This window comes from Abramis brama (genome assembly GCF_963993115.1).
Source record: "Abramis brama genome assembly, chromosome: 5".
Lineage (NCBI taxonomy): Eukaryota > Metazoa > Chordata > Actinopteri > Cypriniformes > Leuciscidae > Abramis > Abramis brama.
The window spans coordinates 36,827,186-36,840,335 of NC_139967.1; the positions used below are offsets into that span (position 1 = coordinate 36,827,186).

At 47.8% G+C, this 13,150-nt stretch overlaps 1 protein-coding gene across 4 annotated transcripts in view; it reads right to left on the minus strand.

The window, feature by feature from the left end:
• LOC311082458 (integrin alpha-X-like) overlaps nucleotides 1-13,150 on the minus strand; it is a 176,126-nt gene that overhangs the window by 81,132 nt on the left and 81,844 nt on the right. For 3 of the 4 annotated variants that reach the window (XM_084113305.1, XM_084113303.1, XM_084113302.1), the window contains exon 14: nucleotides 2,439-2,657. The exons of the other annotated variant lie outside the window; for it this stretch is intronic. In XM_084113305.1, coding sequence (XP_083969431.1) covers nucleotides 2,439-2,657 — 219 coding nt within the window. The remainder of the gene's footprint in view (nucleotides 1-2,438; nucleotides 2,658-13,150) is intronic. 4 annotated transcript variants of the gene reach the window in all.

Below are 13,150 nucleotides of genomic sequence, written 5' to 3' on the forward strand. Positions count from 1 at the left end.
GAGAGGCGCGGAACCTACGAAGAGTAAAATTATGGCAGAGAAAAAGAGCATTCAAAATTCAAAGCACCTGCATATGCAGTCAGCAAAGGCAAACAAGGCAAAAACTACTTCCTCGGACCCTGGTTGCCCGCACTCTTGAACGACCTCCTCTGCTTCGCCCTCGACCCCGGACCTGTCCTTGAACCGACGATGCGGTACTTGTCACCGGAGTGTAACGTTAGTCCTCATCAGAGTCAACAATGTTTTCATCATGTAAACTCTTACATGCAAAACACCGTATATGTTATGACTCTTACACGAAATTCACCTTCATCACAGTTTAACTGATGGTAATGGAAAAACGTGTATCAATGCAACCTGTTTTTAGCTTTGCCTTATAAATATAGCTCGTTACCTATAGCCTAAATATAGCTTGTTACCGAATCAAACAAAATATATTTTAAACTTTACCAGTATCGATATGCTAGCTTGATAGTGAGTACTAAAAGCCATCTTATTTGTTTATATTTATAGTGATAAAGTTAGGTTAGTTATTTTATTAAATGTGATTCTGACATGATGTCACTGCATGCACTGCGCTCCTTCCTCTGCACTCGTTTCAGGTAAATAAATGCGTCTTCCTGAACCTGGGCATTTGGCGTCGCGCGTTCATGTGTTTTGGGGGCGTGGCTTTGGAAGGAGCCCAGAAGGGAGGGGGTGGAGTGAATGGAAATAATTAGCTGTGTTTACAACAGTCGTGAGAGGTCTACAGACACTCGATTTTTATACTCTCTTTTTCAGAGTACTTATATTTTAATTATGTATTGGTATATAAAGACACTTCAAACTAATTTGGAATGTTTTTTTTTTAGAAAAATCCTACCTACCCTACCTTTAAGTTTAGGTTAGGAACCTGGGGGTGTGCTCTTTGATACCAATCTTTCATTTGAAAGCTACATTTCTAGCATCTGTAAAACCGCATTTTCCATCTTAAAATTATATCTAAATTACGACATATGCTTTTAATGAAAAATGCGGAACAATTAGTTAGGCTAAATTATTGTAATGCTCTAATTGGTGGTTGCCCTGCATGCATATTAAACATACTACAGCTGGTCCAAAACGCAGCAGCTAGAGTTCTTACTAGAACCTGGAAGTATGACAATATTTGACCGGTTCTTTCAACACTGCATTGGCTCCCTATTAAACATCATATTAGTACAAAGGGTTCATGAACTGAATCTGTTTCAGTTTGGGTATGCCATTTCTGGGGATTTTTCAAAAGTGGGGTTGCAGCCTAACAGGTTAACTAAATTAATAACTTTTATACAACAAAACTGAACCATCACTGAACTTACAGATCTGAAAGAAACAAACTCTGTTGCAAACTCTGTTGCATTATTTTCCTGTAATCACTGTAAAGCTGCTTTAAAACAATCTATATTGTAAAAAGCGCTATATAAATAAAGGTGACTTGACTCGACCTGACTATTCTCTTTAAATTGTAACAGCACAACCTAATCAGCAGCTACGCTAATTATTTCCCATCTGCTTTTCTGTTGTTATCTCGGGACGCTAGTCCCGAGGTAAATACAGATTGTCTGCTCCAGTTTGTATCCAGCCTCCCATGGAAACTACAGATGCCCCAACACCTGTGCAGAGACGACTCGACGCCTGTGAAGAGACGACTCGACGCTGGCGATATGTTTATGCCCTAAATTAATGCATGATTAATTAACTAACTGTATTTTTCTATGTACATTTCTAAAATGCACTTTCTGTAAAGCTGCTTTGAAACAATATGTATTGTGAAAAGCGCTATACAAATAAATTTGAATTGAATTGAATTGAATTAATCAGACCCTATAATTCAGAAGAATCATCAGGAATAAACAAATATTCTTCGAAAACATTTGACATTGTACAATATTTTCAGTATTATATGCAGTATTTTAATGTACAATTACACATAAATAGACTGAATAGATGTCTTGCGCTCCTAAAAGCTTATGTCTACAAAGTAGTAGCAGCAGATAAATACAGATAAAATTCAAAAACAAAACTCCTAACTTTATATAACTAAAATGAAATAGGAAGCCACGCTTACAGACTCTCACATCCACACATGTAAACACAACACTGATGTCTTCACTTCCAGGTCTAGAAACTGTCAATCAAAAACTCAATAGCCAATGAGAACACACTGCTGCTGGCCCCTTACTTTTCTTTTTTAAGTGCATTCTCATTGGCCACATCTGTAGTAGACAGACGTTTTTGGCTGTTCCACCATGTGGCTGGTCCAGTTGAGCATGCATCGACTCGTAGACCATCACGTTCAGCCTGGTTAGAGTTAGCAGACCACTTTGGACCAGCAACAAACCAGCTTGCCCCCCTTAAGCTGTTATCACAGCAAAAGGTTGCATAACTAAAAAGTGAAATGATTTAAAACAGTATCCTACCTGACTGTATTCTGTTCTGATACCTCCTGGTCGTCCCAAAAATATGTAAATGGCTCCCTTGCCCTTTTCTTCTTGAGGTGCCCCCACCGCTAACTCTTCAAGGCCATCTCCATTCAGGTCCTTTATGGCAGCCAGAGAAGTACCAAACCGGCCAAACTCATTCCCCACTGCCCCACGGAGAAACGTTGAGCAGCTGAGTTCAGCAGTGTCAAATGGGATCTTGGGAGTTTCATGCAGATGTGATAAAGTTGAACAGTTGTTTGTGATTATGATGGATAATGTGATAAAGCATATGTAAAAATATAGCTGCAAGCGGCAATTATCAGGGCCAAGCACAAAGAACATGACAAGTCATGCCAACATGTCTGGGAGCATCAGACCAACTGCAACAATTAACAAGTAAAGACATATTAAGATGATTTTGGGCAAAATGGCTAAAAAATCATATATACAGGCACTAGTAATTTGATTAAATGGTCTATCACTTTTGACCAATAGGTGGCGCTGTGACCAAATTTATGTGGTGTGGTCAGAGTGAGGTGACAATGACACATGCAAAGTGTGGTGTAACTATGCCAAATCATTGCAGAGATACAGCCTCAAGAGTCGTTTTGGCATCATGCCTAAACTTTGTTAATGCAGTAAACAAAAATGGTTTCGTCTATCGACACGAAATCCAGTTCCACCGTTTTTTTTTGTTTGTTTTTTTGTGTGTGTGTCCTCAGAGTGTTTCATACATAAGCGTATGAAATTTGGTGAAAATATCTCATTTCGTTTAGGAGTTATAGACATTAATATGTATGAACACAAAAAACGACCCACACCTGACTTTAATTGCATTTTTTTTGCCAATTACTATCAAAATTTTGACATTTGACATTAGCATAGTCAACAACCTATGTTTTCGATTTTCCTACGGTAGTTTCATCTCGATCGGACTAACGGTTTTGAAGATATTTGTGAAAGTTTTTTAAACGCTATATCACAATGCACAACCCATAAGGCAAATCCTCGCATGTTTGGTATCGTTGGACTCGGCAAGGATTCAGGAATCTAAGGAGATGACCCAAGTGAAAAGTTAACCAAATCCAAAGTTATAAGCATGTAAATATTTAATTTTACCACTAGGTGGCACTGGTTCAAAAAATTGTCAGGCTCCTTCAGGGCACCGTGCTGATGACCCATACAGAGTCTTGTAAAGATACACTATTTTACTACAATATTCTAAATGGCCAACACTCAAAATGGCAGATATGGGAAAATTGGATATCATTCGATTCGGCATGCTGCCCCCAATCTAACAAGTGCACTTTTTGCTCTTTTTTGGAATTTTTTTTGACAAACCGTTCAGAAGTTATAAACAAAAATAGCCATTTTTCATGTCTCCGGACTAATTGGTGGCACTGCGCCAAAACGCACCATGTATCCTCAGATCATGCTTGTGATGACATGGACCAAGTTTGGTGTGAATATGATAAAGAGTTTAGGAGATATAGCCTTACGTCTACTTTTTGTCTGCATGGTCTTGAAGGAGGTGGATTTTGGAATTCACTGCTGCTTCAATGTATCTGTAATAAGTGATTATAATCAAGGTATTAATCAATATTTTTCCTTCTAAATATCACATGAGTTGAATGACTTCTCTAGGCTTTTGCGATTTTACTTTGTTATAGAAGTTACCATGTGATTACTGAAATGTTCTTTTCATGTATTCTCTAATGTCTGTATTTGATGTCAGGAAAGCAGTAACAGTGTTTACTCTCATTTAGCCCGGCTTCCAGAAATGAAATATGGAAAGATGTTTTGCTTGAGAAAAGTCTTCAATGTGTTAAAACGTACTCGGTTACTAACGTAACCTCGGTTCTCTCTAGAAGAGGGAACGAGTACTGCGTTTTATCAAAACGCTACGGGAAAAGTCTCTTTTCACGAAACACTGAAGCAAAAAATTATCCTTTAATTTTCATATATGTAAAACGCGTTGCGGCAGCAGCAGTCAGCTGAAGCGAGACGGCTTGTTCGCTCATTGGCTGCTCTGCGGCAACTGCATAAGCCTATCGAGCGAGGCCTGAGGTGACGTCAGGCCAATGAGGGCGCTTCGCGCCCTCCTCGCCACTTCCCGCCGAGACGGGCGTGGCTTACCTCTATAAAAGGAGCTCGAGAAGGCTGATTCACTTGATTTTGATCGCCGAAGCGAACCAGAGTGAACCAAACGCACGGCAGGGAACGCAGTACTCGTTCCCTCTTCTAGAGAGAACCGAGGTTACGTTAGTAACCGAGTACGTTCTCTTACGAGAGTTCTCTCGTACTGCGTTTTATCAAAACGCTACGGGAACCCCTTGCAAAACGCCGTGCGTGCTGGGATAAAAACACTGATCACCGGAAGCTATTTCAGGCATACAGTGCATAATCACCAGATAGACTCACACAGAGTCAGGGAATAAGGGGGGGGACCTTAATTCCCTATACTGTAGCGTCCGCAGACTTAACGTGACCTCACAGGGAGAGTCTAAAGACAGGAGGGGTTTTCCTCCGTCCTTATATAGACATGTCCACAGACGCGAATATGACATCACATAGAGAGGGTAGGGAGCCTGCACTAATGTGGGAAACGTGGGTCTTACACAGTTCTGCCCAATATAGTCGGTAGCGCATTGCGCCTGTAAATAGATTACACCGACAAAAGCTTAGCCTGTAAGGCGGGAACCTCTAGGTTATAAAACCTGATAAATGTAGACGGAGAGGCCCAGCCTGCCGCCGTACATATATCCTGTAAGGAAATCCCGCTGGACCAAGCCCACGAGGAGGCAACGCCTCTCGTAGAGTGCGCTCTGACTCCCAACGGGCATTGAATGCCCTTGGCAGTATAAGCCAGCGCTATGGCGTCAACTATCCATCTGGATAGACTCTGTTTCGAAACAGCCATTCCTTTGGAACGTCCGCTGAACGAGACAAAGAGCTGCTCTGTCTGTCTGAAGGCAGCAGAGCGGGACATATAAGTTCTTAAAGCCCTAACAGGGCAAAGAAAACTCGAGTCCCCCTCCTCACTCGACGCCGGCAGGGCAGCCAGGGAAATAACCTGAGCCCGAAAAGGCGTGTTGAGGGATTTCGGCACATAGCCGTGCTTAGGTTTGAGTATGACCTTAGAGTCATTAGGACCAAACTCCAAGCACGTCGGGCTCACAGAGAGCGCGTGCAGATCGCCTATGCGCTTCACTGAAGCGAGAGCCATCAAAAACACTGTTTTGAAAGACAAATGTTTGAGGCTGATAGACTGGATAGGCTCGAAAGGGGCACCTTTCATGGCCGCCAGGACCGTAGAAAGGTCCCACATAGGGACTGAAGGAGGTCTGGGTGGATTCAGTCTCCTAGCTCCCCTGAGGAAGCGGATGACTAAATCATTCCTTCCCAATGACTGACCCAGCGTTGAACCGGAGAACGCTGAAATAGCCGCCACATACACCTTGAGCGTGGAAGGGGATCTGCCCTTATCCAACAGCTCTTGTAGGAAGGAGAGAACCTCCGTTACCTCACATTCGAGGGGTGAAAGGCTCCGAGCTGTACGCCAGCCGGAAAAAAACGACCACTTTAAAGCATAGAGCCGCCGGGTCGACAGCGCTCTAGCCTCAGTGATGGTATTCATGACTCCCTCTGCGAGACCAACGGGTATTCGTTGAGCGCCCACACATGAAGGGACCACAGTTCCGGGTGTGGGTGCCAAATCGAGCCCCTGGCCTGCGAGAGGAGATCTCTCCTCAACGGCACTGGCCATGGAGCGATGTCTGCTAACTGCATCAGAACTGGGAACCATGCCTGGTTCTTCCAGAACGGTGCTACAAGCAGCACTGGGCATTTTGTTTTCCTGACCCGTTCCAACACCTGTGGCAGGAGGGAGACGGGGGGAAAAGCGTATAGCGGGCAGCGCGGCCACCTTTGGGACAGCGCGCTGTCGGTCTTTGAAAAGAACGCGGGGCAGTGAGCGTTTTCGTGGGACGCGAATGGGTCCACCTCCGCTTTGCCGAATCTCTCCCACAACAGCCGGACTGTTTGTGGGTGTAGAGACCATTCGCCTGGGGGAACGTTGTTGCTGGACAGTCTGTCTGGGCCCACATTCTGAAGCCCAGGTACATGCACTGCTCTCAGCGAGCGTAAGTTGTGCTGAGCCCATAGTAGGAGGCGATTCGCCAGCCTGTACAGGGATATGGAATTCAGACCGCCCTGGCGATTTATGTAGGACACCACAGCCATGTTGTCCGAACGGACTATGACGTGCTGGTCCTTGATGTGGGGACAAAAACGCGTCAGCGCGTTGTGCACTGTCAGTATTTCTAGGCAGTTTATGTGTTGGAGCTTTTCTCGTTCCGACCATAGGCCGAAGAACGGTCTGCCCTCGAGCAGCGCTCCCCATCCCGAGGTGGATGCGTCTGTCGACACCATCCTCACCCTCGAGGAAGTCCCCAGGCTTACACCTGATCGGTACCAGTCGTCCGCCATCCAAGGCACCAGGGCTGTGACACAGTCCTGATCGACCTTGAGGCGTAATCGACCGGACACCTGCGCTTTCAACCAGAACTGCAGCGGGCGCATGCGGAGCAAGCCCAGCCGGAGAACTGACGATGCTGAGGCCATGAGACCCAGCATCCTTTGAAACTTCCTGAGCGGGGTGAAAGCGCCGCGGCGGAAGACTTCGCCGCGCGCTGAATGCTCAGCACGCGCTGTGGCGACAGCCGCGCTGTCATAGACTGTGAGTCCAGAACTATACCCAGAAACGAAATCGTTTGACTGGGGTTCAGTGAACTCTTCGCCCAATTGACCGTGATACCAAGATTCTCGAGGTGATCGAGTAAAATGGCTCTGTGCTCTACGACCTGAGATCGTGATTGGGCTAGGATCAACCAGTCGTCCAAATAGTTCAGCACTCGCATGCCTCTGAGTCTGAGAGGAGCGAGCGCTGCGTCCATGCATTTCGTAAATGTACGAGGTGCCAGGGACAAGCCGAAAGGCAGGACTGTATACTGGTATGTCTGACCCTCGAAGGCGAATCTCAAGTATCGCCTGTGATGTGACGCTATCTGTATTTGAAAATACGCGTCCTTCAGATCTATCGACATGAACCAGTCTTCTCGGCGAACATGCGCGAGAATTTTGCTGGTCGTGAGCATTTTGAAACGGCGTTTCACTAACACTCTGTTCAGCCGTCTTAGATCCAGAATGGGTCTGATACCGCCGTCCTTTTTGGGGACTAGAAAGTATCTGCTGTATATCCCCTGTTCGCTTTGAGCTCGGGGAACACGCTCTATCGCCCCTTTGCTTATCAGTTTTGATATTTCGGCGCGAAGTAGGTGTGCTACTTTCAACGGTACCGAAGTTTCGACGCGCGCTGTGAAGCGTGGAGGCCGTCGATAAAACTGTAGCGAGAAGCCTCTCTTTATAATGCCTAAGACCCAGTCCGAAACCCCTGGAAGCGCTGCCCATGCATCTGCATGGTTGGCTAAGGGCCGGATACAGAGCGCGCTCTGTTCGCCGTGCGACAGAGGTGCTACGGGGCTCACAAACGTAGGCGTTATGCCTGTGGCATTTGAGGCGGGGGGCGCGCTTAATACAGCGGGCGGAACGCTCGTCCTCGACCTTACAACAGTGCTTGGCTGAGTGAGGGAGGGCTGCGAGAGTCCCGTGGGACTCATGTGTGCGAGTAGATGTGGGCTGGGAGCGGGCACATTTACTGCTTTGGGCGCGCTGCCTGTGTGAGCAGCGCGCGCGCTCACAGGTCTCGTTTTTACAGAGAGCCTGTGATCTGATAGACATAGTGTTCGTGGGCACTGGGTAGCGGGCACTTTTACTATGTTGGAAGCGCAATCGACCTGAGTCGAATTTATGTGCGCGAGCCCTAAGTGTAGGGCTGTGCTTGTGTGTAGAGATGGGCACTGAGGAGTCGGCATCGACACTACACTTATAGCACCATCGGCCGTGGCCGGGACACCAGAAAATACCGTGAGTAAGTGTGGGCGCGGGAGAGCGGGCACAGTTACTGCAATGAGTGCACTGTCTGTCTGAGCAGAGTGAATGCACACAGGTTTCGTCTTTACAGAAACCACAAGGCATGCAGAACATAGTGTTTGTGGGCACTAGGCAGTGGGCACGTTCACTATGTTGCGTGCGTGATCGACCCGAGTCGAATATATGAGCGCGGGCCCTGTGTGAAGGGCTGTGCTAGTGTGTAGGGATGGGCACTAGCAGTGGGCATCTTCTCTACACATATAGCATCATCGGCCGTGGCCGGGACTTCGGTAGAAGTCCGGCCATGTACCACGTGCTCGTGGGCTGCAAAAAACACGTCTGCAGTTGCCTCTCGGGGAACAAACAGAGTGATTTGCATTTGGCGGCATAAATATTTTCTGCCGGCCGGCCTGGGGTTCGAACCTCCGATCCCCCGCGCGCAAGTCTAAGAAAATCGCCCAGTTTCAGCGGGGCTGAAAACACTCCATTCTCCTTTCGCCAGTGACGCACGGGAACCGTAGAAACGGTGTTCGGTTGCAGGCAAGCGGGTACTACGCGCTCGCTGGCTGCAAAATGCATCTCTGCAGTCGCCTTCAGGGGACTGACAGAGCAAGCATTGGCGGCATAAATATATATGCCGCTAGACCGGGATCCGAACCCCGGTCTCCCGCGTGGAAAACCTATAATTCCACCACTGAGCCACAGGGGGATACAGGCTTTTGAAAGCGGCGTCAACATGTATTCTTCGGCGTTTGCTGGCAGGCAAGCGTGTAACAGACTCACTTGCTGCAATAATATTTCCAGTCGCCGAACAGGGAACTGAGAAATGTGAGAGAAAAGAGGTCAGACCGACCAACGGTGGGACTAAGAACACTCTTTTCTCCTTCGCCGGTGAATGGAGAAGGGTAGAGGCAGGGTAGCTTTTCTTGTAACGTAAAGAAAAACTAATCCCGCCATCCGCTTCCAGGAAGGGCAGCCTCGGAAAGGATGCCCGGCGAGTCCTCAGAGTCACCGTAGGCAATTGGCTCGGAGTGAAGGCGTTCGCCATCAGCGAGCGCGAGCGCTGCATGAGAAGGCATCTTGAAAAAGACGCAGCTCTTTTAGGGGTGTGTGTTGCAAAGCGAACACACACACACACACATACACAAGAACAAGAATGTAAAGGATATGGCGTCGGAAAGCGCAGCAGGTACGGCGGTAGAAGGCGGCGTTGGTCAGCGGCTTCAAGGGCTCGTCCCGCTGAAGTGCTTGCATCAGACGACGCGTGCTTCCTCGTGATCCAGCGATGCGTGTGCTTCGCTGAAGAGATTAAAATCAAGTGAATCAGCCTTCTCGAGCTCCTTTTATAGAGGTAAGCCACGCCCGTCTCGGCGGGAAGTGGCGAGGAGGGCACGAAGCGCCCTCATTGGCCTGACGTCACTTCAGGCCTCGCTCGATAGGCTTATGCAGTTGCCGCAGAGCAGCCAATGAGCGAACAAGCCGTCTCGCTTCAGCTGACTGCTGCTGCCGCAACGCGTTTTACATATATGAAAATTAAAGGATAATTTTTTGCTTCAGTGTTTCGTGAAAAGAGACTTTTCCCGTAGCGTTTTGATAAAACGCAGTACGAGAGAACTCTCGTAAGAGAACATATATCTGTTCTTCTAGCTCACCATGATGACTATAGGTCACAAGGGTCATTGGAACCAATAGTTTAAGTGACCATTTCTTAGCTAAAGCTTTACTTTACTGCGTTATACTAAAGTGTCCTTTACTTGGGAGAAAGTATGTTTTATCTTGATGTTTTGAGAGGACTCTCCTGTTTATAGTTAGAGCCTGGCCAAATCCAACCTTGAAGAAGCTGTGTATCGGTGTGTGTGTTAAGTCTTTTTGGTTACAGGGCATTATTGGAGAGGCCCGAGTTTTTGCCTCCACAACCAACCGGGCTGCAGTTCGCTTGGCCTGCCGGTACCCGTCAGCTGCCTCAGGAGTCCCGCAAGCCAACCAGGCCCGATAGGACTCCTTCTACAGCTTGACAGCATCCCTTACTTCCGGTGTCCACCACCGGGTTCGGGGATTGCCGCCTAGACAGGCACCGGAGACCTTACGGCCACAGCTCCGAGCGGCCGCTTCGACAATGGAGGTGGAGAACATGGTCCACTTGGACTCAATATCTCCAGCCTCTCTCGGGATCCGGTCGAAGCTCCGCCGGAGGTGGGAGTTGAAGATCTCTCTGACAGGAGACTCGGCCAAACGTTCCCAGCAGACCCTCACAGTACGCTTGGGTCTGCCGAGTCTGTCCAGCTTCCTCCCCAGCCATCGGATCCAACTCACCACCAGGTGGTGATCAGTTGACAGCTCCGCCCCTCTCTTTACCCAAGTGTCCAAGACATACGGTCGCAGGTCAGATGAAACGACCACAAAGTCGATCATCGACCTACGGCCTAGGGTGTCCTGGTGCCACGTGCACTGATGGACACCCTTATGCTTGAACATGGTGTTCGTTATGGACAAGCTGTAACTAGCACAGAAGTCCAATAACTGAACACCGCTCGGGTTCAGATCAGGGGGGCCGTTCCTCCCAATCACGCCCCTCCAGGTGTCACTGTCGCTGCCCACGTGGGCATTGAAGTCCCCCAGTAGAACGACGAGTCCCCAGTTGGAGCACTTTCCAGCACCCCTCCCAGACACCCCAAGAAGGCCAGGTACTCTGCACTGCCGTTTGGCCCGTAGGCACACACGACAGTGAGAGACCTATCCCCAACCCGTGGGCGCAGGGAAACGACCCTCTCGTTCACCGGGGTGAACTCCAACACATGGCGGCTGAGCTGGGGGGCTATAAGCAAACCCACACCAGCCCGCCGCCTCTCACCATGGGCAACTCCAGAGTGGTGAAGAGTCCATCCTCTCTCGAGGAGTGTGGTTCCAGAGCCCAAGCCGTGCGTAGAGGTGATCCCGACTATCTCTAGTCTGAACCTCTCAACCTCACGCACAATCTCAGGCTCCTTCCCCGCCAGCGAGGTAACGTTCCACGTCCCTAGAGCTAGCTTCCGTGTCCAGGGATCGGGTTGTCGAGGCCTTCGACTGCCGCCCGATCCTCTCAGCACCGGCCCCTTACAGTCCCTCCTGCAGGTGGTGAGCCCACGGGAAGGCGGCCCCACGTCGCTCCTTCGTGTTGAGCCCGGCCGGACCCCGTGGGGGGAGGCCCGGCCACCAAGCGCTCGCATACGAGCCCCAACCCCGGGCCTGGCTCCAGGGTGGGGCCCCGGCTGCGCCATACCGGGCAACGTCACGGTCCTCGATTTAATTTTTCTCATAAAGGGTTTTTGAACCGCTCTTAGTCTGACCCGTCGCCTAGGACCTGTTTGCCTTGGGAGACCCTACCAGGGGCATATAGCCCCGGACAACATAGCTCCTAGGGTCATTCGGGTACTCAAACCCCTCCACCACGTTAAGGTGGCAGTTCAAGGAGATAATTCTGACACTTGTCTTAATTAATAATTTCTGTTTCTGGGTCTTTGACTGCTACCCCCTAACAGTCTGAAGATGATCTGGTTAATTTTTTGTGAAAATCTGAGCAACGGCCAAAGAGGAGTCTGAAAAAATAGTTTTTTTATTTTGAAAATTCAAAATGGCGGTAAAAATGTAATGACGGAAAATGACATTGGTTGGAATCATCTTGAGCCAAGGAATCAGTGGAAAAAAGTTTTGTTTCTAGGCCAAATTTTGTTTCTAGCCATAGTTATTAGCAAAAACATGAGTGCAACTTTGGACAGTTGGTGGCGCTAGGGGGGTCGACTTAGAGACTCCAAATTTGCAATGGTGGCAGTGTGCCAAATTTCACAACTTTTTACCATACGGTTCTATGGGCTGCCATAGACTTTCAGAGCGGAAGAAATGTAAGAATAATAATAATAGGAGCGCCAATGGATACAATAGGTGCCTGCGCACCTTCGGTGCTTGGCCACTAAAAATGCATTAGCTGTGTTTATTGTCATGTGCACAACACAGGAAATAGTGAAGTTATTGCATAACTTCTGTATCTACACTACCGGTCAAAAGTTTTAGATCGGTAAGATTTTTAATGTTTTTAAAAGAAGTATCTTCTGCTCACCAAGGCTGCATTTATTTGATTAAAGGAACACTATGTAGCTTTTCAACCTTCATAATATATTTCCAAGACCCTTGTGATGGTACATCGACTTACAATAGGTTGAATGACACGTCTGCCATAGCCTGACGGCAGGGACGTCGTTAGGCCTATTTTAGGGGGGCTGAAGCTACCCCAAAATGTTCCTAAGCCCCCCTAAATGATAATAAGAACAACAGTAACAGTTCGATTTATCAATAACCGTATCCTCATTCATATTTAGGCGCAACAAATGATATATATCCATCTACAAAAAATAGACGAAAAGTCGGAAGTTGGACAGTACAAAGAGTCGTGCTGCTACTGGGCAATTTTTCACACGCTCTCACGCCACACATACATTTACTCACGCACAGAAAAATCGCGAAGCAAAGAGGACACGGAGTGACGGAGACCAACAGACTTAGACAGAGCAGGTTACTTTATGATATAAAAGAATCTCAACTCTCAGATTCTGTCAATTTTATTACGAAATTCAAACAATAAATGCCGTTTTGGCGCTTGTAGATGTGACGCGACAGATCCCTAGCACACCTATCATCTCTACTAGCTAATAGTAAAAAAACACGAACACTGTTGAAAGATACAG